Genomic DNA, 26834 nt, shown 5'->3' with positions numbered 1-26834 from the left:
GGGTTTTTTGTTGTGTTTTTTTTTTCCTTTGAGTTATTAAGAATTTTGCCAGCTCCATCACACGTATAAAATATTTATGGAATGTTCCCTACTGCTGTTCTCCCCTTCCTATACCCACTGCGCTCATTTATCACGCTCAGATAAACCCCAGGAAAAAAAAAACCCAAAAAACTAAAAACCCAGCCGTGTGTTTCATCCCTGCAGGGCCGTGCTCAGGAATAACTCCATAAATGCACCTTTTTGCCAGCCCGAGTCCACTTGATTAATGTTGTTCCCCTGCAAACACAGGTTGCCTGGAGAAGCTGTGGAATCTCCCTCCTCGGATTTCCCCTCCCACAGCTTTGGGTCAGAGCTTTAGAGGCACCTCCCCGACCTAAACTGCTCCTGAGGTTTTAGTTCTGGTTTTATTCCCCAAGCCAAGTTTGCCACGGATCCTTCTGTGCCTTAACTAATTCTTTGCCAAATGAAATTATTTGGAGTTTAGGCAAAAAAATATTTATATTTTTTTTCATTTATAATTATATAAATATTTCATTTACATTTATATAAATAATTGATTTTACCTATATAAATATTTCATTTATATATATATATGACCATTTCATTTCATTTATATTTATACTTACATTTATATTTATATTTATGTTTATACTTATGTTTCTATTTCTATTTCTATTTCTATTTCTATTTCTATTTCTATTTCTATTTCTATTTCTATTTCTATTTCTATTTCTATCTCTATCTCTATCTCTTTCTTCTTTTATTTCTGTTTCTGTTATCGATATATTTTTCATTTATAAATATTTCCACGCCCTGCAGCTTTTGGAGCCTCTGTCCTGTAATCATTTGCAATTATCTGTATTTCCTGTAATAATCCGTCCTGCTGCACAAACGCTGGGTAAAACACAGATGGAAAAAACACAATCCTTTCCCACAAAACCTGGCTGTGCCGCCGCAGCTGGTTTTATGTAAAGCCATTTTATGTGAGCCGTTCCTGAATTCTCCTCCAAGTCCTTCGGTATTTCGGAAAGGAGGAGGGGTTTGGAAAAGAGGTTTCACTGCACGGACAGCAACTCTTAACCAGTGGCAGGAAAATCTCAAGGAACAGCTATAAATAGATTAAACTGCAGGAAAATGATGATTCCTGCACGAGAAAACTGCCTCTGTGTCGATTTGGGTGGATTTTACCTCTAAATTTCATTTCTTGCACACCTTCCTTTTCCATTTGGGGCTTTTTCCCCTCCAAAGCCTGGCAGTGATCTGGCAGGAAGGAAGAGCAGAACCAATCCCAGCTCGGCTCCCTGCAGTTTTTCCAGGGATCAGAACCTTGAGTGGTCCTGTCCTACAAGAACTCAGGATTTTCCCCAGCGAGCTCAGCCCTGACACCTCAGTGCTGTCACCAGCTGCTGACCTCCCCCGGCCAAACTGCAGCTCCAAAGCCAAATAAAGCTGGAAATGTCAATTTGAACTTCCAAATTTGTGTTTTCCAGCTGCCAGAGACCACACAAGGAGCCAGGGCCACACTCTCGGTGTCGGGAACAAACCAGGGAGCAATAAACCCTTCCAACTGGCAGCCAGGAAATCAAACCCCCAGCTGGCAGCAGGCAGGAGCAATCTGCTGAAATTCAACTTACAACGTGGTGCGACATGAGAGGAAACAACTGAAGTTTTATGAGAGCCACATACTTTGTAAATGTAATTATTTTAAGCTCTTTCCCCCCTCGAATTGCTGCCTCCAGATGAGGCTGGAGCTCCTTTTGGACACTTCGGCTGCAGCCACGACCCCTTTGTGTGAGAAGGAGTCTTCAGAGCTCTTGAAAATTGATTTTAGAAGAACAAGGGAAAGAAATTCACCTTTTTTTTTTGGTTTTTGGGGTTTTTTTTTTTCCCTTTCCAGCAGCAATGCGGTGAGAATGGAACATAAACCAAGAATGCTGAAAGAAGACAGAGCTTTGGAGAGTCAGAGAATGTGGAATACCTACAACTTTTGCTTTTTGCCTAAATACTCCCAATTTCAGGAAGCATTCTTAAATACTTAAGTTTGAGGAACTTTTTTTGCACTCTTCAGAAACTCAAAGCATTCTTAAACACTCAAATTTCAGGAACTTTTTCTGCTCGAAAACTCAAGTTTCAGGAAGCACTGCTGCGCTTTTTACAAGACAAGGATATTTTTTAGCTGGAATAATTTCTGAAAAAAAGAAGAATTAAATAATGGGGTGATTTTGAACTGTACCTTTGGTGTCTCAACCCTCTCCTCCTCCATAAAAGCTGCCTCTCCCTGGCAGCTGGAGGGAGGGAAGGAGAAGGTTTCTGCTCCTGAGGCTGAGGGGAGCCCTGGAGACTGCAGCAGCCGGGGATTTGGGGAATGCAGGTTCACCGAGGGGACCACAGCTTGGGCCTGAAAAACCAGAATTTAACAACTCAAAACCGGGGCAGTTTTAGGTAGGGAACTCAAGAACTGGAAGAGTTTTAGGCAGAGACCTCGAAATTGGAAGAGTTTTAGGTAGGGAGCAACATCCAAAGTCACAGATCAAGCAACGTGCAGCCCAGTGCCAAAGCAGAAGTGCAAGATTTATCTCTTGGGTGGGGATGAAGAACATTCTTGGCCTTTAAACTTGGGAAAAAAACCAACATTACCACCCCCAAAGCAGCCAGGCCAACCCCAAATGTCATCAAAGCTCAGCACTTAATGAAGCTGAGTTATTCCCAGCAGCACAGACAGAGTTTGGGGCTTTCTGGTGCTCTAAAATCCCTTTTAATATTCAGTACAACCCCCCTGTCTGCTACCAGGAGGCTCAGCAATGGTTTCAGTGGGTTTTTTTAGGAAATCTCCTAAAATTTAGGAAATCAGGGATATTTTTTTCCCCTGGGTTTGAACCTTTATTTCCTGGAGTGCAGTGCCCACACCCCCGGCCAAAAGGAAACCACCAGCCTCAGCCAGGAGCTGTGGTGCCACCAAGTGTGAAAACCAATTATCCTCGGGACAAGTGTCAGGTCGGAACTGGAGAAAAAAGTGGGAATGTGGGTTTAAAATGCAGGAATTCAATACAAAGAACCCCCTCCCAGAGGTGTTTTATTCCTCCTTGTTCATCTGGCTCCACCTGCCTTAAACACATCTTCAAATTGATCATTTTCTCTGCGACTTTCTGTCACGAGAACCAGGCTTGGAGATGAGCTGGGAGCTGAGGTTAAAAACGGAGATCTCCACTAAATAAAAACCCAAATTCTTCCAGTTGGGAGCACAAGGACAGGACTTCCCCTTCAACAGGAGATAAACTGGGAGTTGAAGTTAAAAATGAGATTCCCAATAAAACCAACCCCAAATTCTTCCAGTTGGGAGCACAAGGGCAGGATTTCCAGTGGGAGATGAGCTGGGAATTGAGGTGAAAAAATGGAAATTCCCACTAAAGCCAAACCCAAATTCTCCCAGTTGGGAGCACAAACACAGGATATCCCCCTGAACTGGAGATGAGCTGGGAGTTGAGGCTGAAAATGAGATCCTTGCTAAAACCAAGCCCAAATTCTCCCAGTCAGGAGCACAAGCACAGGGAGACGATGGCAGACGAACTGGGAGCTGAAGCCAAAAACGAGATCCTCGCCAAACCCAAACCCACTGCTGGCATTTCAGGCTCCAGGACGGAACCACACCGAGCAGCAGGGAGGGTGGAAGGGCAGGATTTTGGAAGGGGATGAGGCTGAAGGGGCCAGGGGGGGAGCTGACCTTGGCCACGGTCTGCTCGGCGATGGTGCTGGGCCGGCGCTGCCGCGCGTCCACGCGCTGCTCCACGGGGAAACTGCTCCGGTGCGACTTCAGCCTCTCCACCAGCAGGTAATAGATGGCAGCAAAGTGGTTGTAGCTCTTGTTCTGCAGGGACTGCAAAGAGAGAGGCACAGCAAATGTGGCAGCAGCCTCATGGGGGTCGGTTTTTTCGGTGTTCTGCCAGGAGAAAAGGGGATTTGGGGCGGGTTCGGGAGGTAACGGGGAAGGCAAACGCTGCTCCGGGGGTTTGAGAAGGGTTCAGAGCAGAGTGGCAGGGACAGAAAAAACATCAATCCTATTTGTGGTGAGCTCCCAGAGAGATGAGACACTCAGAGATTCTGTTCTGAGCCTGCACTGAGCCCCCATCCTAGAGGAAATTATGTAAACTCCACAGGGAATCCTGGCATTTGTGTCCAGGATGGGGCAGACACACATCAGCCGCTCTCTGCTTTCCCGCTCCTTCCTCATTCTCTTTTCCCACCCTCTTAAAGGCTCCAAATTTTACTCTGATTCTCATTTGCCACCCTCTTAAAAACCTCAAAACGAACTGACTTTCTAATTCCCCCTGGTCTCTTTCCAGCTGCCAAGTTAATGATTTATCCAACCCCACTCTGGAGTGTGTCTGACCCCATTTCAGTGAGTTTTACCTCGATCTGAGTGTGTTTACCCCCATTTCAGTGTATCCCCCCCATCTGAGTGTTTTACCCCAATCTGAGAGTGTTTTACCTCCATTTCAAAGTTTTACCTCAATTTCAGTGTTTTACTTCCATCTGAGTGTGTTTTACCCCCATTTTCAGTGTGTTTTACCCCAGTTTCAGTGTTTCACCCCCATTTCAGTGTTTCACCCTCATTTCAGTGTGTTTCACTCCAATTTCAGTGTGTTTCACCCCAATTTCAGTGTTTCACCCCAATTTCAGTGTTTCCCCCCAATTTCAGTGTGTTTCACCCTCACTTCAGTGTGTTTCACCCCAATTTCAGTGTTTCACCCCAATTTCTGTGTTTCACCCTCATTTCAGTGTGTTTCATCCCAATTTCAGTGTGTTTCACCCCAATTTCAGTGTGTTTCACCCCAGTTTCAGTGTGTTTCACCCCAATTTCAGTGTTTCACCCCAATTTCAGTGTTTCCCCCCAATTTCAGTGTGTTTCACCCTCATTTCAGTGTGTTTCATCCCAGTTTCAGTGTGTCTCACCCCAATTTCAGTGTGTCTCACCCCAATTTCAGTGCGTTTCACTCCCCTTTCATTGAGTTTTACCCCCGTTTGAGACTGTTTTACCCCATTTCAGTGTGTCCTACCCCAATCTCGGCGCGTTTTACCCCCACCTGAGCTTTACCTCCACAGTTTTCTGCTGGTCTATGCCCAGGCTGTGCATCAGCCTCAGCACCTGCTCGTTGTACTCGCCCAGGGCGGGCTCGTTCTCCTCCCCCGGAGGGTAAAGGATCGGCCTCTGGGCAGGAACCTCCACCAGCATCCACTTGTGCTCCTTGATCTGAGCAATGCTCAAACGTTTGGAGGGGTCCAGCACCAACATCCTCCTGATCAGGTGCTCACACTCTGTCGGGGAGGGGAGGGAAAAAAAAAAAATCAGAATGATGAACTTCTCAGTGATCTGCCAGCATCGCTGGTGCATCGCTGCTGCTAAAAAACCTCCCAAAGCAAGACTAAAAATCACATTAAAGCAGAGAAAAGCCCAAATTCTTCATGGCAAGCAGCGCCACTCCCCCCTGATTCTCCCAGAATTTATTCAAGCGAGTGAAACCACGCCAGTTTTACCTTCTGACATGAAATAAGGGATCCTGAACCTTCCCTCCAGCACTCTCTGCCTCAGGATGGGCAGGGTGGGTCCATCAAAGGGCAGAGCTCCACACACCAGGACATAGAGCACCACCCCCATGCTCTGTGGGGACAAAACAAAAAAAGAAAACAAGGGAATTTGCAGCTCAGCTCCAAGCCCTGCCACAGAAAGAATTCTTTTCTGCAGGAAAAAAAAAAAAAAAGGAGAATTTAGATGAAAAGGAGGGAGGTGCACACTGAGTGGTACCTGTGGAACCCCAACCTCAGCTGAGAATTCGGGGTATTTTTATGAATCCCGGCCTTGCCCAAACAAAAGCAACCCTCAGACAGCAGCCCCTCCCAGTGAAAAGCTGAAACATTTTACATTTAAAGCCTGCAAAAGCCTGTGGGGAGGAGTTTCTGTGAGCAGGCAGTTCAGGGGGTTATTTAATGTGAGCAAAAGGGGAAATTATGGGCCAGAGCTCAGCTCCCAACTGCTTGCTCCTGGAAGGATGCAGTGAGTTGGCAGTGCCAGTGGGAATGCTCCTGCCAAAAAAACCAGCAGTGCCACACTCCATGGCAGAACCACACCAGCCTGGCACAGCACTGGGTGTCTCAAGGGGGAAAAAAGCAGGTGTTGACCTCAAAAGTCTGTAAAAACCCAGAGATTTTACAATTAAACACAGATTTTTAAAAAGAAAACCCTGCCAAAAAAAACCAAACCACAACTGAACTGGGGGTCGCTGAGCACCTTCACAGAATCCTTAACTCAGGAGTGAAGATGGTTTCATTTGAAATGCCAACACCCCCTCTGTGGGCAGAGAGAGCCTGTTCAAGATTTATATATGATTTATGTCTATAAAAGTTTTATATTTAAGGGATGTGAAAGTTCAGGGATTCCCTTCTGACGTCCACAGTGTCACCTGGCTGACGTCTGCTCCGTGTTTACCAACTCCCAAAGGTCCAGGAAGGCTGGAGCCTTTTTATAAAACCAGTATTTATCAGGTGCTTGTGTACACAGAGAACCAGATAAATGTGGGCGAAAGCACATTTTCCATCGATTTTCATGGAAAAACTTCGCCGAGGTTTTATCCGTGAGGGCGATTCGGACGAATTGGAATTAACTGAGCAGCCCAAAGGTGGCTTTTCATGAGCTGCCCTGGCCAAAAAAGTCAGGGCCAGGGTGATGCTGTGTGTGCAGTGCCCTCCCTGCCAACCCGAGGCTGCCAAATCAAAAAAAAAAAAATTAAAATAAAATCAGAAAATTAAAATAAAACCCTCCAAATCAGGAGGGAAAAGCAGGCTCTGGGATTTCCGCAGCTTTTTTTAGTCCCCTTCCCACTGCAGGAGTTAGAGCAGGGATTGTGCTCTATATCCCAATTATTCCAACAGGAATAATCCACACGGAGACATCAACTCCAAGGCAGGCAGCAGCTCCTGGAGGAGTTTTGGGGGGCACAAACAAACTCATTTCCAGCCCCAGGATCAAAGCAGAGCAGTTCCCTCTCGGCTGGGTTTCTCTTCCCCAGAGCCCCTTTAACCTCACCAAGGTTCCATTCCCACCGAGCCCAGGAAACACTAAAAAAAGCACTGAAAAAAAGCAAATTTCACTCATCCGGCCAGGCAGCTTTTGGAGGGGTTTGTTCCCCTCTAAAATCCACCTGCTGTGCACTTTTAGCAGCCACCTGGACGGGTAATTCCTTGAATCCAGGTAATTCCCCAATTCCAGGCAGTGGTCAAGGGTTTTATGGCACTCAAGAAATAAACCGGAAGAGGAACGACTTGTCTGCAGCTTAAAAGAAAATCAAACATTCCAGATCTGCATGTTAAGAACAATCGAAGATCCCAGATCAGAAAAAATCAATTGTTCCAGATCTGGAGCTTAAAAAAAAAATTAAATATTCCAGATTTGCAGCCTCAGAACAATGAAATATTCCAGATCTGCAGGTTAAGAACAATCAAATATTTCAGACCCGCAGCTTCAGAACAATCAAATATCTCATATCTCCACCTGAAGAACAACCAAATATTCGTTCCAGCCTCCCGAAAGCTGACTGGGCTGCAGGTAAAATTAAGGATATTGGTACCCAAATGTCCAGCTGGGGTCCCTCGTACTGCTGCCCTTCAAAGACTTCTGGGGCTGCGTAGGGGGGGCTCCCGCACCACGTCGTCAGAGGCTCCCCGCTCTTATAGAAATTCCCAAAGCCAAAATCTGCGGGGAAAAAAGGGAAAAGTCACTCCAAGCCTCCACTGCACCACAAGGAATAATTACAGGCAGGATCCCCGTCCCAAATCCTTCTGTGGGGACTCCCACTGAAAATACTGGGGGTGCTGGATGTCCCCCGTCGGCGTTTTCATCTTGCGGGATTATTAAAACTCTGCAAAACCTTCACAACCTGGAGGAGCTCTGAGTAAACTTGTAAAGAGCCACCATTAAAATTCAACAAGCCACGGCAGACAAACGAGATTATTTCCTGGGTTTTCCTTAGGTGCTTTCTAGCCTTGGATACACAACAAATTCTGACAGGCTTTGGAGCTGGAGGGAAGGAGCGGTGCCAAGAGCAACAGGCGGGGAAAGCACGGGGACTTCTGCTGGGACACTGCTACTGGCACTGCCTGCAGCCCCTGGAGCTACCAGCCCACAGATGAAACAATCCTGTCAAATGTTGCTTTTCAGGGCTTCCCACAGGACCAGGTATTAGCCAGGAGTTTTGTAATTCAGGGGATGAGAAGCAAAAGCAACTTAGAGACAGAGGCTGGTGCTTCTCCCCTCGAGCTCCTGGTGCTGCTGTGACAGAGGTGACAAACAGGGATCCAGGGATGCTGTGAGGTGACAAACAGGGCTCAGACTGTTGTTGCAGGGATGCAGGGAGGTGACAAACAGGGCTCAGGCTCTTGATCCAGCTCTGAATTGTCCCAGAGGTGCTGTGACAGTGGTGACAAACAAGGCTCAGGCTGCAGAGCCAGCCCCGAATGCTCCCAGGGATGCTGTGAGGTGACAAACAGGGCTCAGGCTGTTGATGCAGGGATGCTGTGAGGTGACAAACAGGGCTCAGGCTGTTGATGCAGGGATGCTGTGAGGTGACAAACAGGGCTCAGGCTCTTGGTTCAGCCCTGAATTGTCCCAGAGGTGCTGTGACAGTGGTGACAAACAGGGCTCAGGCTGCAGAGCCAGCCCCGAATGCTCCCAGGGATGCTGGCAGTGCTGACCAGCAGATAGCAGGGCTCATAAACGCTCCGTGGTTTTCACAGGCTCTGCTGAACCACCCCATTCCTGCTGCCTGTGCTGCCCAGAGGAGCCAGAAAACCACGAGAGAACCCTCAGGACGAGAGACACAGAGAGAAATTGAACAAAGACTCAGGAAAAGCCGCCCTGGAGTTGTTTTAGGGCAGCAGAGCAGAGCTGGAGCTGCTGCTGACACTGAGCTCTGGGGGAAAGGAACGGGGGCTGCTTTCCCGGCAGGAGCTCCAGCAGCCCTTCAACGGAATTCCTCCTGCAAGATCACTCAAAACCGAGGCAGTTTTGGGAACACCAGGAGTGCAGAGGGCTTTGGAGCCGAGAAGGAACATTTTACACTCCCCCAAACCCCTGGGACGTGCAGAGCCCCGAACGCTGCGCGGCCTCGGGGTCAGCACACCCCGGCGCCTGCAGGGTGAACTTTGGGGACCTGGGCACCATCAAAGGGAGCCCTGCTGGGTGCTGCCAGCCAGGCTGCCTGCCAGGGCCGCTCTGAAGGTCAGGTCCCAGCAGAGCCCTGCAGAGCAGGGACGGTGACGCCACCAGGGCCCGGGGACGTCACCCAGCCCGGGGCTGCCAGCGGCCAAGGCCGGCTCGGATTCCAGACTTCTCCAGGAACCACGGCGTGGAACGGGATGGGACATCCCTGCTGCCCTTCCTCCCTCATCCTCCTGCAGCCCTGCAACACCTTCAGCTGGAGTAACACGGGGGGGACAACAGGATCGACCCCAATTCCCCCCATCTCTCTGCATAACCCCACAATCAGTGTCACCTTTTCCTCTTTTTCCTTTTTTCCCCTTTTCCTCTTTTTCCTTTTCTCCCTCTTTCCCTTTGTTCCCTCTCCCCCTTTTTCCTTTTCTCCCCCTTTTCCCCTCTTCCCTTTGCGCCCTTTTCCCCTTTTTCACTTTTTCCCCCTTTTCCCTTTGTCCCCTTTTTTCCCCTTTTCCCCCTTTTCCTCTTTTTCCTTTTCTCCCTCTTTCCCTTTGTTCCCTTTTCCCCTTTTTCCTTTCCTCCCCCTTTTCCCCTCTTCCCTTTGCCCCCTTTTCCCCTTTTTCACCTTTCCCCCCTTTTCCCTTTGTCCCCTTTTTTCCTCTTTTCCTCTTTTCCCCCATCGCAGCCAGACTGCTGTAGTGATTTTTTCTCTCTTTTTTTTTTAAACCATTATTCCCTTTTGAGAAGACTTTTCTCCGCACAGAATTGGCTTGGCAACGGTGACAATGCTTTTGGGAGACACGGAGCCGTTCCTCCTCTCCGTTCTGCCACTCCGTGTAGGTGTCGTTAAAATCTGATTTCTCCCCTCACTCATCTCGCATTTGTCAGGTTCTCAACATCCTCGTGGCGCTGCAGATAAACATCGGGGGCTTTTTTATCTCTGAACTGCAGCTCTCACTCGGGGTGCCACCCTCATAAATCTTCCTATCAGATTCACGAGGACATTTCTTTGTAAGCAGGGCTAAAGAAAGCGCGACCTGCTCGGGAGCACGAGGATTTCAAACCCTAAAAAAAAAAAAAAAGCGGAATTCTTGGCCTGGCCAGGCTGGGGTTTAAAGTCACCTCTTTGAAGAAATCGACCAAATGAAAAATGGAAAAAAAAAAAAAAAAAGAAAAAATCAGAGCAGCAAAAAGAACGGAGCTGATGCAAGAGAAGCCTCCGGTTTTTATGTCATTATGATCTTGACTGATTAATTTCGTAACACACACTGGCTTTATTCCTGGTCACCCAAAGGGGCTCGGGGAGCAAGGACACCCTGGAGCTGCGCAGAGAAGTCGGTGTTTAAGTGGGTGGAAGAGCAGCTCTTGGCTGGCTCTGATGGTCTTGTGACAGCACAGCCGATTGAGCTTTATTAGGCAAATTCATGAATGAGACAGAGGGCTGTGAATTGCTCCAGAAGGAGCAGCCAAGGAGGCTCAGGCACAGCAGTGGGAATTCCTCTCCAGCCCCTGGGAGTCTCACACACCTGGAAAATGACTGCCCCACTCTGCCTTAGCCCTGCACTCCTAAATCTTCAGTTTCCCCCCATTTTTATGACCAATGAAACAGCAGAATCCTGAATTTCAGCGCGCAGTGACAACGCAAAGCGCTGCCAGACACCTCCTGACTGGCACTGGGCTTTTTCATGTCGTGCAGGAATTAAAACCAGCACTCTCTACGTCAGCAACTGGCTCTCAGGTTTTAAAAAACCCAGTTCTTGTTCTGGTGTTGGACAGTGTCATTCCCTGGGTGGGGGACATCAGTTATTTGTTAGGGTGCACAACTTCTTGTGGATCACCCCTTTTTTTGTTCCCATTATTCTCCCCACACTAACGGCTGGGAAACAATTTGTAAGCACTCCAACATGGACAGCATCCATGAAAACCCTTTTAAAGGAAAATAAATCAGGATTTAGTCAGGATCCTGGATGCTTGGTCCACGGGGCTTCCCCGATTTTTAATTACTGCACTGCCAGTTGACTTGTCCCACTTTTTGGAGTGGCCAGGATTCAGTTAAGCACAAGATAATCACGATTTTCTCATCCTCCCCCTTCCACCTTGTTCCTCTTTTGCCACAGCCATTCTGGATGCAAAGTGGTCGTTTTTAACCCAAAAAAAAAGGGTTAAAAAATGGGTTTCAGAGGAAACATCCCTGATGTTCGAGGGAAGCCAGCCCTCCAAAAAACCCAACCAAACGTATGCCAGCCACAGAATTCTAAAAGGCCTGAAATTGGGCTCATTACCAGAGGACTGAGATTATATAATGGAATGATCTTCTTAACATTTCCCTGAATCTGCACGTTAAAAAAAAATAAAACATTAAAAAAAAAAAAAAAAAAAAAAAAAGCAAGCCATCATTTGCAGCATTGTGTTCAGTTGAATAAACTCTGTGTTTGTGCAATCTGCAAATATTGGCTCTCCACAGTCGTGGCATTTGGTTTCTCAATCTCATTACCCCCTTTAGAATAATCTTGAATTTCGAAGGTATAATTCTTTTTTTTTTTTTTTTCCTGAGCGCACATCACGGCAAAGGAATCTGTTTTCCCGTTAAAAATGGAAACAGACTGAGATCTCAGCCCCGTTTGCAATCTGAGAAAACGGGAGCTCCCTTCGCCAGAGCTGCTGCAACTTCTGCTGAGCATCCAGAGCCTCTCATTTTGTACCTCCGGAACCCTCCCAGAAGGAGCTCCGCAGCTATAATTAATCCATTCTCCCCAAAACCACAGAGCAGAACTCAATCTGCAGAAGAGCCACAGGGAGCTTTTTGTCGGAGGAGAAATGTGAGCCCGGGAGATAATGGGCACGGAGGTGCTGATAAAGGCAAGGTGGGAGCTGTGGCAGCGACAAACCTGACCCACTTCAGGGGCTGAGCGCTGAGCAGCCTCTCCTGACGTCAATGCACATCTCCCTGTCCAGCAGCAGCTCCAGCCTCCTTCAAAATAACAGTCTCTGCCTACCTGGGCTGCTGCAAACGTCAGCTCTTCCTGCATTCCGGAAGGATGCCCGGATTCCCGGCTGGGTTTGGGATTTCTCGCTGCAAGGCAAAGGTTGTGCTCACCGAGAGCACAGGGAGCTGCAATGGCCCCAAGGGATGCCCTCAAAAAGCAGCAAATCCCAAAGGAGATGAGATCCCACACCAACCCAGCTGCTTAAACTTTGGGAAGAACCAGGCAGCGTTGCCTCGCTAGTGCTGAGCACAAATTCCACCTTAAGCCTGGCATGGATTCCTCACCTTCCCCCTTCTCAGTGGATTTTTAATCTCATGAATACCTTCAGTTTTGCTACTTACACTAAAATTTGAGGGGTTTGCTCCCAACCACCTCACGTCTTCTAGAAAATAAACCTATCAAAGCTCTCACCTCGAGTTCTTCACTCATCCTGTTTGTTGTCCACTTAGTGGGAGAGAAAAGATCCTTTGAATTCTGCCCGGCCCCGTCCTTTCAGAGCAATATTAACACAAAATTACGAGCATTCAGCCCAGCCTCAGGCATCAGAAGTGGGAATCTCATGAACCCAGAGGTTTTGGAACGTTTTTGAATAATAATTCTCCTGGTGGCTGAAATACAGAGGTGACTCTGTGCACGTTTCAGCATCTGACTAGAAACTGTTGCACTCTTGAAGAGCGAAAAGCTTCAACACAAGTCTTGGGAGCAGCAGAATGAACCAAGAGGTCCACTGAAAGTGAAGAAGAGCTTTATCAAAATAATTCATCAGTTCTTGCGCTGGTTTTTCTGTTTGTTTTTTTTTTTTCCAATTCCTACATTAACTGGAACCAGAGGAAAACGCCAGCTATCGGAGCTGGGAATCCTGCCTGCCCTCTGTCCTTCCCCAGCCCGATAAACGAGCCACGAACAAGATGAACAACTGGAAGAGGCCGTTCCCAGGGCTCTGCACAGCAGCAGATAACTCCAAAAATCCCAGATAAACACCGCGGAGCCCGTCATCCATCTCCTTTAGAGTGAGAAATCCAACCACTGACTGGGCACGAAGTTTCCAGCAGCCTGAACTTCCCTCCAGCTCCTTCAGCAGCCAAGGCTGAGCTCCTGTCACTTTGTCCCACGGAAGAACCACTTAATGGGCTCATTAGCATGCAGCCCGCCTGTAATTAACTTTCTGCACTGCAGAAGTGGAGCAGGGGAGCAGCAGAGGCAGGGCAGGGCTGGTGCGATCTCCTCACTCCCATCTTCAGAGCTTTCACTGGAGTCCCTGCAGAGCTCCAGCACCGAAATCCCCGGGGACAGAACAGCCCATGCCTCTCCTGAGATGAGGGAGGGGGTTTTGAGTTTCTCCTGGGGGGGGATTTGCATCCCTGAAGGACAGGGCAGGAAAAGCTCTGGGCGCAGGAGCCCTGAGGAGCTCCGGAAAACTCCGCCAGGCTGAACATCACCAGCTGCACAGGGATGTGGAGAGGGAGCAGAGGGCAAAAACGTGCCAGGGAAGGCAGGAGATAAAGCCCAGATGAACAGGAGCACAGAAATTCCCTTTTTTTCAGCTCCTCAGAGCCAGGGGGTGGCTGGCAGCCCTCAGACTGCGTTTAGGATTTAGTCAGTACAAACTGCCCGGGTGAATGAATTCTCTCCCAGCCATCGTTCTCCGGGAGCTGCTGGGGGTGAACTCGAGGATGAAACCAGAAATGGGAAAAGGGAAAGAAACCCACCCCAGAAACGGCAGCGCTGATGAACCCACCGGGGGAAGGCTCCAAAGGCACCGCAGCCCTTTCACCATCCCAGAAGCGCCAGGAGGGGAATGAAAAGGGAAAACAACCCAGGAATGATCAGGAATGTTTTATCATTCCACCCTTCTCAGCCCGAGGAAGGGAAATTCCTTCTCCTTCCAGCACTCCCCTTCCCCTCCTGCTCCCCTGTCACTGAACACTGAGGTTCAACAGTTCCCCAAATCCAAATATTCTCTGTTTTACCCATTTCCAGCCTCTCTGGGCTCGAGTCAGCATGGAAGGATCCGTGGAATTGTAATGAAAATGCTTTCTATTGCTAGCAACATCTGCTGTGTCTAAATTTATAATTAAAGTGAAATCATGCATGCAAAAAGGGGAAGAAAAAATCAATAAGCTTCCCTTTTGAATCCTTTTTTTTTTTTTTTAAACGTTGAAAGAAGTTATTTGATTAACTCTGTTTTAACCTGAACATCTGGCAGCTTTAAAGACACCCAGGAAGAAATGTCTGTGACTTTTTAATTACTTTTTTTTTTTCTTTCCGGAAGTTAATATTGGGAATTTGGATGGACTTTGACACCCACCAAGGGAAAAACATTCAAGTGGGAAAAATATTCAAGTGGGAAAACCACAAAGGAATGAACCAACCACTGGAGGAGCGATTTAAAACACGTAAATGAATCCATCAAAAATACTTATAAATAAATAAATAAATACACAAAATTGAATGAAAAATACATAAAAATAAAGGGAAAATATATAAAAATAAAAAAATAAATAATCACATAAAAAGAAATAAAAAAATACATACAAAAAATAAAAAATACATAAAAATAAATGAAAAATACTTAAAAATAAATAAAAACCACATCAAAATAAATAAAAAACACATATAAATAAATAAATAAACCCCATAAATCAATAAATAATACATGTAAATAAATTAAAAAATACAAATAAAAATACATAAAAATAAATAAAAAACCACATAAAAATAAATTTTAAAATACAAATAAATAAAAATACATTTAAATAAATAAAAAATACATAAAAATAAATAAAAACACATATAAATAAATAAAAAATACATATAAATAAATTTAAAAATACATATAAATAAATAAAAATACATAAAAATAGATAAAAAATACATAAAAACAAATAAAAATACAGAAAAATAAATAAAAACACATATAAATAAATAAAAAATACATATAAATAAATAAATAAAGATACATATAGATAAATTAAAAATACATTAAAAACCCCCCCGATATAAATAGATAAAAAAATACATCAAAACGAGGTGCCGCTGCACGGGTTACCTGCAATTTTGATGTTCATGTTGTTGTCCAGCAGGAGGTTCTCAGCCTTGAGGTCCCTGTGCACGATTTTCCTGCCGTGGCAATATTCCACGGCCGACAGGATCTGCCAGAACTTGCGCCGCGCCTCCGCCTCGCTCAGGCGCCCGTGGCTGGCCAGGTAATCTGGGCAAGGAGAAACAAAATAAATCAGCATTAATCCCATTTAAATCAGGCTGGACAGCAGGTAAAAAAAACCGCTGGCATTTAATGGTTTTCTCCCCCGAAAAATTAACACAAGGGAAAGCAGACCGGTTTGCAGCCTGTTAGTTCCCTGAAAAAAATGGAAAAAATGAGGAATATTTTTCTCTGGATCTTCTTTTAGAGCTACCTGGTCAATATTCCCACGTATTTTCCTGACAGAACTCATGGGAAATAAAAGCAGCATTAACTCCATCAAATCAGGTTTAAATAGACTCAGGCAACACTGAAACTCAGCGATTTCTCCCCAATAATTAGCACCAAGGAACCCAAATCAGCTTCCAGCTTGTTGTTCTCCCAGCCAACCCTCTGAAAAAATAAGGAATTTTTTCTTTGGTCCTTCTTTTATGGTCACCTGACCAATACCTTCACAACCTGGGAACTCAGGTCATCATCAATGCAGCAATTCAGGTTTAAATGGACCGGGCAGCAGGAAACAACACTGAAATTGAATTTCTCCCAAATAATTAGCACCAGGGAGCTCAAGCCAGTGTCCAACTTGTTGTTCTCCTCCTCAACCATCCGAAAAAAAAAAATGGAAAAAAAGAGGAAACTCTTCTCTGCTCCTTCTCCTACAGCCACCTGGTCAGTATTTTCACAATATTTTCACAACACAGCCCATGGGGAATGCTTGGAATAATTTGCTCCACCACCCTGGATAGCTCAAGCTTTACCTCCTCTAAGCCTCACATCACACTTCTCCCTCTGAAGCCTCAGCAGTGGCTGCGTGGTGGATAAAAAAAGCTTTTTTTATTTTTAAATTTCTGGAAATAAGTACCCCAAAGGTGCCCAACCCGACCTCTCTCTGGTCCTCCCTGCGTCACGGGCGGAGAGAACATTTTGGGTTTTTTTCCCCTATTTGATGACATTGTAAAACACCAGTGTCAGCCCTGAAACCAAAAACTTCATTTATCCTCAGCAACAAGAACAAGGGGAGCAGCAGCTCTGCGACAGGAGCGGCTCCCACGGCCAACTCCTGATTTAAGGGGCACAAAAATCAGAGAATCAGCTGCTGGGGTGCGCCCAGAACTGCCCCCAACACCCCACAGAGAATGAAGTCAGTGGCCAAGGAGCAGCAAATGCGCAGAGATTCCACAGCCAGTGATGAGTGTGATCTTCTAAACCAGTTGTGTAACGTCAGAGAGCCCAGCAGCAGCACCCTGACCAACAGAGCTCCAGCCCTGCCTTTGGGAGCCTCCGTTTTAGGGGATTTTGAATTCCAAAATCATTTAGGGGGCTTTGGTAGCCTGGGTTTTAGGTGATTTTTAACTCAAAGTTCATTTAGGGGCATTGTTAACCTGTGTTTTAGGGGACATTTAATTAAATATCATTTAGAGGGCTTCGTTAGCCCGCGTTTTATGGGAGTTTTAGTTAAAATACCATTTTGGGGGCTTTGGTAACCTGTGTTCAGGTGATTTTTAACTCAAATATCATTTAGGGGCATTGTTAACCTGTGTTTTAGGGGATTTTTGATTCAAATATCATTTAGGGGCTTTGTTAGCCTGTGTTTTATGGGAGTTTTAGTTAAAATACCATTTTGGGGGCTTTGGTAACCTGTGTTTTAGGGGATTTTTGATTTAAATATCATTTAGGGGCTTTGTTAACCTGTGTTTTAGGGGATTTTTGATTCAAATATCATTTAGGGGGCTTTGTTAACCTGTGTTTTAGGGGATTTTTGATTCAAATACCATTTAGGGGCTTTGTAACTCTGGCAATATGTCCATTTAAACTTTTCTCCGTGGCCAGAGCTGATCCCCAGGAGCTGCAGCTCCGCAGACTCCTCTCAGAGCTCCCCCACCCCAGCTCGCACAACTCTCAGCTGGCTTCACTTGGCAAAGCACGAGAACAAACAAAAGCCTGGCAGTGAGGGGGAGATCATAATATTTGCAAGCTAAATATCACCCAGGCACGGAGCGACTGACAAATCATATGATATCAAGGTGAAGTCAGATATCAAAGGCGCAAACTGAATTACCCCTAAGCCCCAGCCAGCTCCCCGAGCTGCTAATCCATCATTTGTTAGCAAGCGCAGCAAACAAGTTAATGAAGCCAAGCTGGCGTTGGCTTTTACGGCTCTCGGCCTGCCAGGGTTTGATATTTAAAGGTTCCAAACGTTTCAGGCTGCCCAGAGCAGGTCGTTTGTCGCGGGATCACCCCCTCTCTGCCTCCTGCAGCACCAGGGGTTGTGCATTAACCAGAGTGCAAACAGGCATTGGGGTGGGGGCACGGTGCCAGCCCCTGGGCACAGGAACCAGCTCTCCAAGGCAGCTGGAATTTGCTGAGGACATCCAGGATCTGCTGGGATATCTCCCCAGAGCCCTGCGGCAAAGAGCCACAGCTGGGTTTTACTGCAGGTCCAGCCCTGAGCGTCCTGCAGAGCCAACTCTGCCAGAAAACCTCAACATTTTGTTCATTTATCTCACTCTCTAGCTACACCATCCTACAGCAGGGTTTGGTGTTATTTTTGGGTGGTTTTTTTTTTCTTTTTGTTATAATAAAATCGAAGCCAGAACTGATTTGAGATTCACTTCAGCCAAAGGAGCAGGATTTCTGTCCCAGGACAAAGCCAAGGCTTCCCCCCAGCAAAAAAAGGACAAGGGGCAGTGGAAACCAACTGGAACAGAGGAAATGGGATTTAAAACTAAAAGGTTTTTAGCTCTGCAGGTGCACAGGAATATGAAATCTCCAATAACAGACCCAAAAAATCCTTATTTACACCGAGAGCAGGAGTGCATTAAAAAAAGTCGAACACGGAAGTATTCTCCTGCTTACCGAAAATCTCCCCGTTTTTGGCAAATTCCGTCACGAGGTACAGCATGCTTTTGGTCTCCATCACCTGCGGATGCAGAAATCAAACGTGAGGGATTGTGGGAAGAGCACAAAAAATAAAAAGCCAACAAGCACCCAAAAGGATCCTTATTTTGACGGTTCGCTCCTAAAGCTGTGAAAGTTCTGCCGGGCACACGGAGTTGTGTAATAAAATAATCAAGAGCTTCACTGAGAGCGAAAAGTCCCCCACTTCAGGAAGTCACGTCAGACTTCAGGATTTCAACAATTCCAAAACGTTTGGGGGTTTATTTCAATCGCCTCAGAGAAACAAGCATGAGCTGAAGCTGACCGTGGGCGAGACCTCTGTGAATTTCGTTTTGCATTTTATGTTTTAACAGGCCTGAAAGTCCCAAGAGACTGCTCACAAATAAAAGCAAACTGCGGAGACAATTTGAAAGCTCTTTAAAAAAAGAGAAAAGTTATTTTTGTATCAGATTTTTCAATAAAATACGTTTTTTTACCAAATGCATTTTTAAACCGGTGACTGATGGAGTGAGCAGGACACAACCACCGCCTCCCCTTGAACAGATCCTGCTGACCTTCAAACTTCATTCAAATATTCTCAGCCTCTCCCCCGGCACTTTTGTGCGGTGTCATCCATTCAGAAAGGAACTGAGGGGAGATATTATCCAGGCAGTGGCAAAATTAATTCCTCAAGCTCCACCTACACCTGGTACACGGATATTTTAAAGGCCAAGTGCTCGGTTTCTTTTTGCATGAAATTAATTTAAAGCTGAACTGGTCTTAACTGGGATCTTCATCTTTATTTAGCAGAACCAAGAGAGGGGGAAAAAGGGGGGGAAAGGGGAAAAAAAGGGGAAAGAGCCCTCTAAGCCTACCTGGTAAAGTTTTATGATGTGTGGGTGGTCGAGCATCTTCATGATCTGCACCTCCCTGTAGATCTTCTCCAGATTCACAGCATCCAGCTGAGATTTGTCAATGATTTTTATTGCCACCTGCAGACCGACAGCAAAAAAAAAGCAAACGAGGTTTAAAAACACCCCTGATGTGCTCCTGGTGAGTTTTATCCTCATTAAAAAGGGAAAAAATGCAGCCCCAGGTACCTGGAGGCTTTCTGGGGAGTTCTGAGACACAAATCCCAGGCTGAAAAATACAACAGGGCAGGATTGAAAGTGTCCGGGGTCCCTCTGAGGGGCTGCAGGGCCCTCACCCACATCAGCAGGGGAGGAAAAACAGGGTTTCCATGAAGAAAAATAGGTTTTCCATGAAAAAAATCAGGTTTTCCATGAGAAAAAAACAGGTCTTCTATGAGAAAAAGCAGGTTTTCAGTGAGAAAAAGCAGGTTTTCCGTGAGAAAAAGCAGGTTTTCCGTGAGAAAAAGCAGATTTTCCATGGAATGGAAGGCGCAGAACAGGTGAGGGAGGCCAGTGCTCCAGCTGCTCCTAAATCAGCAACTTGCAGTGACTAAAATCTCCTTACAAAGCTCAATGGTGCCCATTTCTGGAGTCAAGGTGACCAAACCTGAGTCCCACAAAATGATATTTTAAGAGAAGAACCGCTGGCTCCACACAAACAACCCGAGCGCAGAGGATCCGTGCAGTTGCAGCTGTGACATCTTTAATTAATTCATGTGCTGTCATTAAAGGGAATCTGCAGTTCATCCCTTCGGAGGGGAAAAAAAAAAAAAACCCTCCAAAAAAACCTCTGCAGGTAAATTTATCAGTCAAACCTTGGAAACACATCTCAGTCAGTTCACAAAACACATCCTGGCCCTGCTGACCTTGTTTTTAGCCAACAAACGCAAAGGGGAGACAACTACAGGTGCTGAGGGCGCTGAAAAAGCTCCAACAGAAAACCAGCTTTAAAATTGAGACCGAAAAGAAAGTGACAACGCAGCCCCTGTAAAAATGCTGAATATCTAAATGGTGTTTGCTCACCCTGAATTAATGTCACTTTATTAATGCTGCAGCAGGAGCAAACCATGTAAGCCCCACAGACGCCTCTAATTACAAGAGAATTTCACAAACTATGGAACAAGGGAGAGCTGCTGCACAGGAGACAGGAATCCACGGGAGGCGAACTCATTATCTGCTCCAGCGCTGATTATGGGCCCACCTGAATTCACCATTAACTATTTGCTGACTTCAGTTCACTCTGATTTTCCCTCTTCAGCATCTCCTTGTCTTTCCCCAGTCCCCAGGAAAATGAGATTCTCTTGTGACCAAATAAACTGTAAAATTTGTGCAAATTCGGGGCTGTTTTGAAGGTGCAGGATGTGCTTTTGCAGAGCTGAGTTATCCAAAACAAACAAAAAGTTGGTTTTGGGTTTGTTTGTTTGGTTTTTTTTCAAAAGAGAGGTGTGGGACTATTTTTTTAAACGGCCAAAACTTTGAGCAAAACAGCTTCATCAAAACCTAATACAAAGTTCCAGTAATTCTGGTATATACAGCCATGAAAAACAATCAAAAGGGCTCCACATCCTACAGAATTAAATCTGTGAACACAGAATTTCCAGCATTATTCCACAGCGTTTTTTTCTCCAAAACACCATCAGGGAACTGCGACGCTCAAGGTGGCAAAACCTGAGAAATTCCAGGTCATTCTTCGAAAGTTTTTTGTGTTTAAAACTATGAAGAGACTGCTCTGAACAATGACAATCCCAAGTGGATCATCTGCTTCTTCTCCTATTTGTTACCTTCTCGTTTCCTATCAAACTTACACTTCACCTCAATTATAAAACTCAGAAATAAAGGAAATAATCCTTGATGAGCTGCAGCATTCCGTGGGTGACCATCAGCACCACAGGGACCTGAAACAATCCTGAGCACAGCTCTGCCACTAATCGAGAATATCTTGAGCTACAAACTAATGGAGAACGAGCTGGATTTCCAATTGAAATAGATTTTTAAATAGATTTAAATAGATTTTCAGCTTCCAAACCCCACAGCATTACATCCAACCAGGCTTTGTCTGATGATGAGGAGTTTTTTGGGGCCATTAAAAAGTTGCTGTTGAGCCGAGAAAATAAAAAAACCTACTCGAAGGGAAAACCTCCCTGCACTTTGCAAGCCTTGCACAACTTCAAGTGTGTATTAAATATGTCCATAAAATGTAAATATTATAGGAGAGGCAGCAGAGCAGCAGCTGCCACCTCTGCTCCTCCACTCAAATGCAGATTAAATTAAATACCTCAGCTCATTCTGCATCTCCATCCTGCCAGGACCAGGCAAGATTCTACAGCAGAACCACTTGAAAAATACTTAAAACCCAGCGAAGCCTTCCCAAGGATGTGAGGAGGAACAGGGAACTCAGCAGCTCCTTTTTGTCCACGAGCTCAGCTGTGCCTTGATGACAGGAAAAGGGATGTAATTCTTAGAGGTGGAGAAGCTCCTTCAAGCCACGGAGCAGTTTCCTATCTCAAAAGTCTGTTTTGTTCCTAAACGTGCAGCTTGCCAAGAGCTCGAAACAAACAACCCCCCCAAAAATCCCAAAAACCCCAAATTTCAACAGGTAAAGCCAGCGCATCCTTCACCTGACAGGGAAAACCAGAAGGGAATCCTCTGCCTCCCCTGATCTCCCCCATCACCAGGTTTGGTTTTGTTTTTTTAAGGAGTTCCAAGATATCTTTGCAGCTTTCACGGGTTCTCCTCGTTTAAAAAACACGAGGAAGTGCCCGTATTTCCTTCCCTCTTTCACTGAAGGCCCAGGGACCTGGAGTTTGCTCAACCCTCCCCTGACATCTGGGAACTGCAGCTGCCAAGGAGCGAGGACCAAACGCTTGTCAAGGGAAGATGAAAGTTCTTCTGCTCCTCGGCTACTCCAACTGTCAGTTCTCATTGTTTCTGTTTTATTCGTTTAGTTCTTGAAAGGAAAAACAAAGGCAAAAACCCAAACAACAACAACAACCAAAACCCCACCAAAACACCAAAACCACAACACAACCTCCCGCTGCAAGTTCACATTCAAGCAGAGCTTTGTCCCTGCAGGTCACAGAAATTCAGATTTGCTAACTCAGTGCGTTAAAGTAGATAAAACGCTGAATTAAAATTAACGAACACCACTTCCTGCAGCCTGGAAAAAACTCCCCGTTTTGTTCGGAGCTGCTGTCTCCGCTGGAGTTATTCACTTTGCAAGCACCTGAGCACACCTGAACTGGCGCCACAGATCAAATCAGGGCCTGGGGGGTTATTTTCCATCCTTTTTTTTCCCAGAGAAAAATACAAATTCCCTGTAACAGCAGCCGGGTGAAAGCACATCTGGGCTCCACAGAGACATCCAAGGTTTTATTTTCACCTGGGGAGCAGCGAGCAGAGTTCCCCTGCAGGGGATTAATCCTTAGGGGGGGTTAATTTAAGGTTTTAGGGGGGGTGGGTTCCCAAATTCCCTGCTTTTTCCAAGCAGCACTTTCACCTATCCCAAACCTTTCCCTAATTTCACACCTACCCCAACCTTCTCCTTATTTATTTCACACCTATCCCAAACCTTTCCCTAATTTCACACCTATCCCAAACCTTTCCCTTATTTCACACCTATCCCAAACCTTCTCCTCATTCCATCCCCACCCCATTTCACTGGCGGCAAATCTCCCTCACCTTCTCCAACTTTTTACTCTTCCAATTATTTCTCTCCTCTCCTCTCCTCCTCCTGCCCAGGAAAAAAAAAAAAAAAAAAATCTCTGCTCATTTCCACGCCTCATTAGCAGGAGCTGCCCTGGGATCACAGGATTTCTGGGCAGCAGGATAAAGAAAAGGGAGCGTGGCAGGAAAAAGCCACGTGGCCTCCACTCAAATGGCACCAAAAAACCCAAAACAAGCCAAGCAAAGGTCGGGCTCAGCCCCCCCGGGGTGGACTGGCAGGAAAAAAAGGTCAAATCTTTATTAATCCCCCCATTTTTCCCAACTTTCACGCTGCCCTTTGGTTGTTTAGAATGTTAGGGTTGCAATAATTCAAGTGATGGTTTCTGATTGTGTTTGCACACACACGCCCGGTGTGGTTCTCCCGCTTCACGTTTGTTTTCGTTTCGTTCCCACCTCTGCCAACAATTTATGGCAACAGCTTTGTCCTCTTCATAAAAGGGACGGGTCGTACACAATCCATAAATGCAGCATTCAAGGTAATAAGAGCTCACCTTATTTTTTTTTTTTTTTTAAATTTGGCTAGGCAGAGTTGTGTTAAAAAAAAATAAAGGCAAATATTTTAAAGGTCAAAATTATCTAAAACACGATTTCAAAATGCCACTGCAAGAAAAGCCCAACAACAAACAGGTTCTGGATGTCAAGGGTTCAAATCAGGAGGTTCAGGACAAACTTTGACAAGGGGTCCTTTCAGAATTGGGGTTTTTTTGAGCAAGTCCCAGCAGCATCACAGCATCCTCCTGCAGCACAGACCCGAGGGTGCAGCAGCACAGCCCTTGCAGGACCTAAAAACTGAATATTCTTCCACTGGACCTTAAGCAGCAGTTTAGAACAAGCTTGAAACACGAAAACCCTTCAGCGTGGAGCCTTTAAGAAGCAGGATTTCCACTCTGTGTGCTCGGGGATCCAACCATCAGGTGAGCTGCTCCAAACTGGAAGTGCTTATTCCAACGAGTATTTGGCTGGAATTAATTTCCTCTGACATCACCAGAAGTGATCTTAACAAGGGTTCCCCTTCCTCAAAGACTGTGTAAATACTTCCAGCAACCAGCTCAGCAGTTCGGTTCTAGAAAAACACTCTTGCATCTCTCGCTGCAGAAGTCGGAGCTGACTCAAAAAAATCAGAGACTTTTGACAAAAAAAACCCTCCAGCACAGGCAAATTTGCTGTAAAAATCCCACAGAAGAAAAAAAAAAGCTGCAGGCTGGACAGAAAAGCTGGTTTAAAAATAAATAAATAAATAAATTCAAGACTAAGAGAATTCAGCAATTCCTTAGGACACAGATGAAAGAATCATCCAGGATTTGGGGAGCTTTTAAGCTCCTGCGTTTTCTGTAACCTCTGTCATTCTGAACAACGCTAAACAAACACGGCTTTCCAAAACGACAATAAAAAACGGAGATTAAAGTTTCCATCTCCATCACAAAGCCTGCCAAAAGAAAACTGGAGGGGCTGAATGACAACCGAGTATCTTCGAGTGGAGCATTTGCAATTCTGGCACATGGCACCGAACTTGGAAAAGGGAACGCTGGCACCGCTCGGGCTCCTCGGCAAGAGCAAGGAAGGGCTCAAAAAGAAAAAAAAAAACAAACAAAAAAAAAGAAGACTCGAGTTTATTGTGAACTTGAGGAACGAGGCAAGAGGAGAAGTTTTCTTTCCGTCCCTGGGATCCAGAGCTCGTCCATCACAGCGTGGCCCTGCCAGCACCGGGGGTTTGCTCTCCTTTGAGCTCCAGCTTTTAGGGCATGGCATTTTCCCGATCCTGTAAGGAATTATTCCCCCACACAAGCCCAGGGCGGTGGATGGCCGCGGGCCTTTCCAGGCTGCTCCCGGGACAGGGATTTTAATGACTTTTGTCAGGTTCAGAGCAGCGCAGGAACCTCTTCTCCAGCCAACAATGAAAGCGACCAGAAGAGAGGCTGACAAAAAGCTCACCTCTAGGTGTAGCAACTAAAACTACCTAAAACAACACAGAAGAGGAAGCTGATCCTTCAGAGCCATTACCCTCATCAGATACCTCCTTTTTCTCTTTCTTTTTTTTTTTTAAAGTGAACACGACCGCATTTTTTTTTTTTCACCCTGGCAGACCGACATTCTTTTTTTTTTTTGTTTTGTTTTAGGTACAGCACCAGGTACGAACGATAATCACCGGGTAACACACCGGGGGCGGTGAAACAAAGAGGCTAAAAATGGTTGGGTTTGGTGAACTTGCAGGATGCCGTGCTGGAGAATTCAGCACACACACAGACCACAAGTTCTGCCGCTGAAACAGATCACCCGGGGCAGGAAAGCCTAAAATACGAGACAGGCACAGCGGGTCTGACCCTTGGCTGGGAGCAGAAAGTGCCGCTGGAGCATCCTCGCCGCGCCATCCTGGCAGCGATGCCACCACCGCGGGGCTGCCATCCCGGGGGGGGGAGGGTGGCATCTTTGGGGTGGTGACATCCTCGGCGTGCCATCCCGCGGGTGACATCCCCGGGAGGCCTCGGGGAAGGATGCGAGCAGGACAACCAGCGCACCACCCCGCCGCCCTCCTCCCCACCCCGGCGGCCGGGGCCGCCGCCAGCTCCGGTGCCCGGCACGGCCGCGTCCCCTCGGGAGGTGCCGGGAGGGACAAAAAGCGGAGCCCCCCCCCCGCCCGCCCGCCGCCCCCCGAGCCGTGCCCACCTCGCTGCGGGTGATGCGGTGCCGCGCCAGCTTCACCACGGCGAAGTTGCCCTTGCCCAGCGTGCCCTCGATGTCGTAGAAGCCGACGCGGACGGGCCCGAGGCCGCGGGGCAGCAGCGCCGGGGGCCGCCGGGGCTCGGCCATCACCATGCTGGGCTCGGGGGGCGGCGGCGGCGGCTCCGGCTCCGGCTCCGCGCGGCGCCCCCGGGGCCGCGCCGCCCCCTCCGCCAGCCACCGGCGTCACCGCGCGCGTCACCGCGGGCGGGGCCTCGCCATGGCAACCGCGGCCCGGCGGCCCGCCCCGGGACCGCGCGGCACCGGGGACGGCGCGGCTCCCCGCGGGACACGGCCCGCGACACCGGGGACACGGCCCGCGGCACCGGGGACACGGCCCGCGACACCGGGGACACCGCCCGCGGCACCGGGGGACACGGCCCGCGGCACCGGGGACACGGCCCGCGGCACCGGGGACACCGCCCGCGGCACCGGGGACACCGCCCGCGGCACCGGGGACACCGCCCGCGACACCGGGGACACCGCCCGCGACACCGGGGGACACGGCCCGCGACACCGGGGACACGGCCCGCGGCACCGGGGACACCGCCCGCCGCCCCGGGGACACGGCCCGCGGCACCGGGGACACGGCCCGCGACACCGGGGGACACGGCCCGCGACACCGGGGGACACGGCCCGCGGCACCGGGGACACGGCCCGCGGCACCGGGGACACGGCCCGCGACACCGGGGACACCGCCCGCCGCCCCGGGGACACCGCCCGCGGCACCGGGGACACGGCCCGCGGCACGGGGGACACCGCCCGCCACCCCGGGGACACGGCCCGCGGCACCGGGGACAGCGCCGGCCGCTCCGGGGGACAGCGCGGCAGCCGTGCTGGGACAGTGCCAGCACCCCTGGGGGACAGTGCTAGCACCCCCGGGGGACAGTGCAGCATCCCTGGGGGACAGTGCCACCAGCCCCGGGGGACAGTGCCAGTACCCCCTGGGGACCGTGCCAGCACCCCTGGGGGACAGTGCCACCAGCCCCGGGGGACAGTGCCATCAGCCCCTGGGGACATCGTGCCGCCGCATGGGGACAGTGCCGGTATCCCCGGGGCACACCGCGGTACCCGCGCTGGGACAGTGCCATCAGTTTTTGTCCAAGCCCAGGTGTCTGTCCAAGCCCAGGTGTCCATCCAGCCCCAGGTGTTTTTCCAGCCCAGGTGTCTGTCCAGCCCCAGGATTTTGTCCAGTCCAGCTGTCTGTCTAGCCC

General features: G+C 47.8%; 1 protein-coding gene across 1 annotated transcript in view; it reads right to left on the bottom strand.

Moving 5' to 3' along the window:
- SIK2 (salt inducible kinase 2) overlaps positions 1–25768 on the bottom strand; it is a 34502-nt gene extending 8734 nt beyond the window's left edge. Inside the window, exons 1-9 of the mRNA XM_066203524.1 lie at positions 25567–25768; positions 19144–19260; positions 18248–18311; positions 15239–15400; positions 7620–7744; positions 5533–5656; positions 5093–5313; positions 3722–3874; positions 2234–2398 (exon numbers count right to left, since the gene is read on the bottom strand). Coding sequence (XP_066059621.1) covers positions 2234–2398; positions 3722–3874; positions 5093–5313; positions 5533–5656; positions 7620–7744; positions 15239–15400; positions 18248–18311; positions 19144–19260; positions 25567–25716 — 1281 coding nt within the window. The 5' untranslated portion in view covers positions 25717–25768. The remainder of the gene's footprint in view (positions 1–2233; positions 2399–3721; positions 3875–5092; positions 5314–5532; positions 5657–7619; positions 7745–15238; positions 15401–18247; positions 18312–19143; positions 19261–25566) is intronic.
- Between the last annotated feature and the right edge of the window lie 1066 nt (positions 25769–26834).

This window comes from Chamaea fasciata, unplaced genomic scaffold (genome assembly GCF_029207755.1).
Source record: "Chamaea fasciata isolate MVZ Bird 193981 ecotype frontalis unplaced genomic scaffold, bChaFas1.0.hap1 SCAF_24, whole genome shotgun sequence".
NCBI lineage: Eukaryota > Metazoa > Chordata > Aves > Passeriformes > Sylviidae > Chamaea > Chamaea fasciata.
The sequence above is the reverse complement of the archived record's forward strand: the minus strand, read 5'-3'. Positions and strand labels throughout refer to the sequence as shown.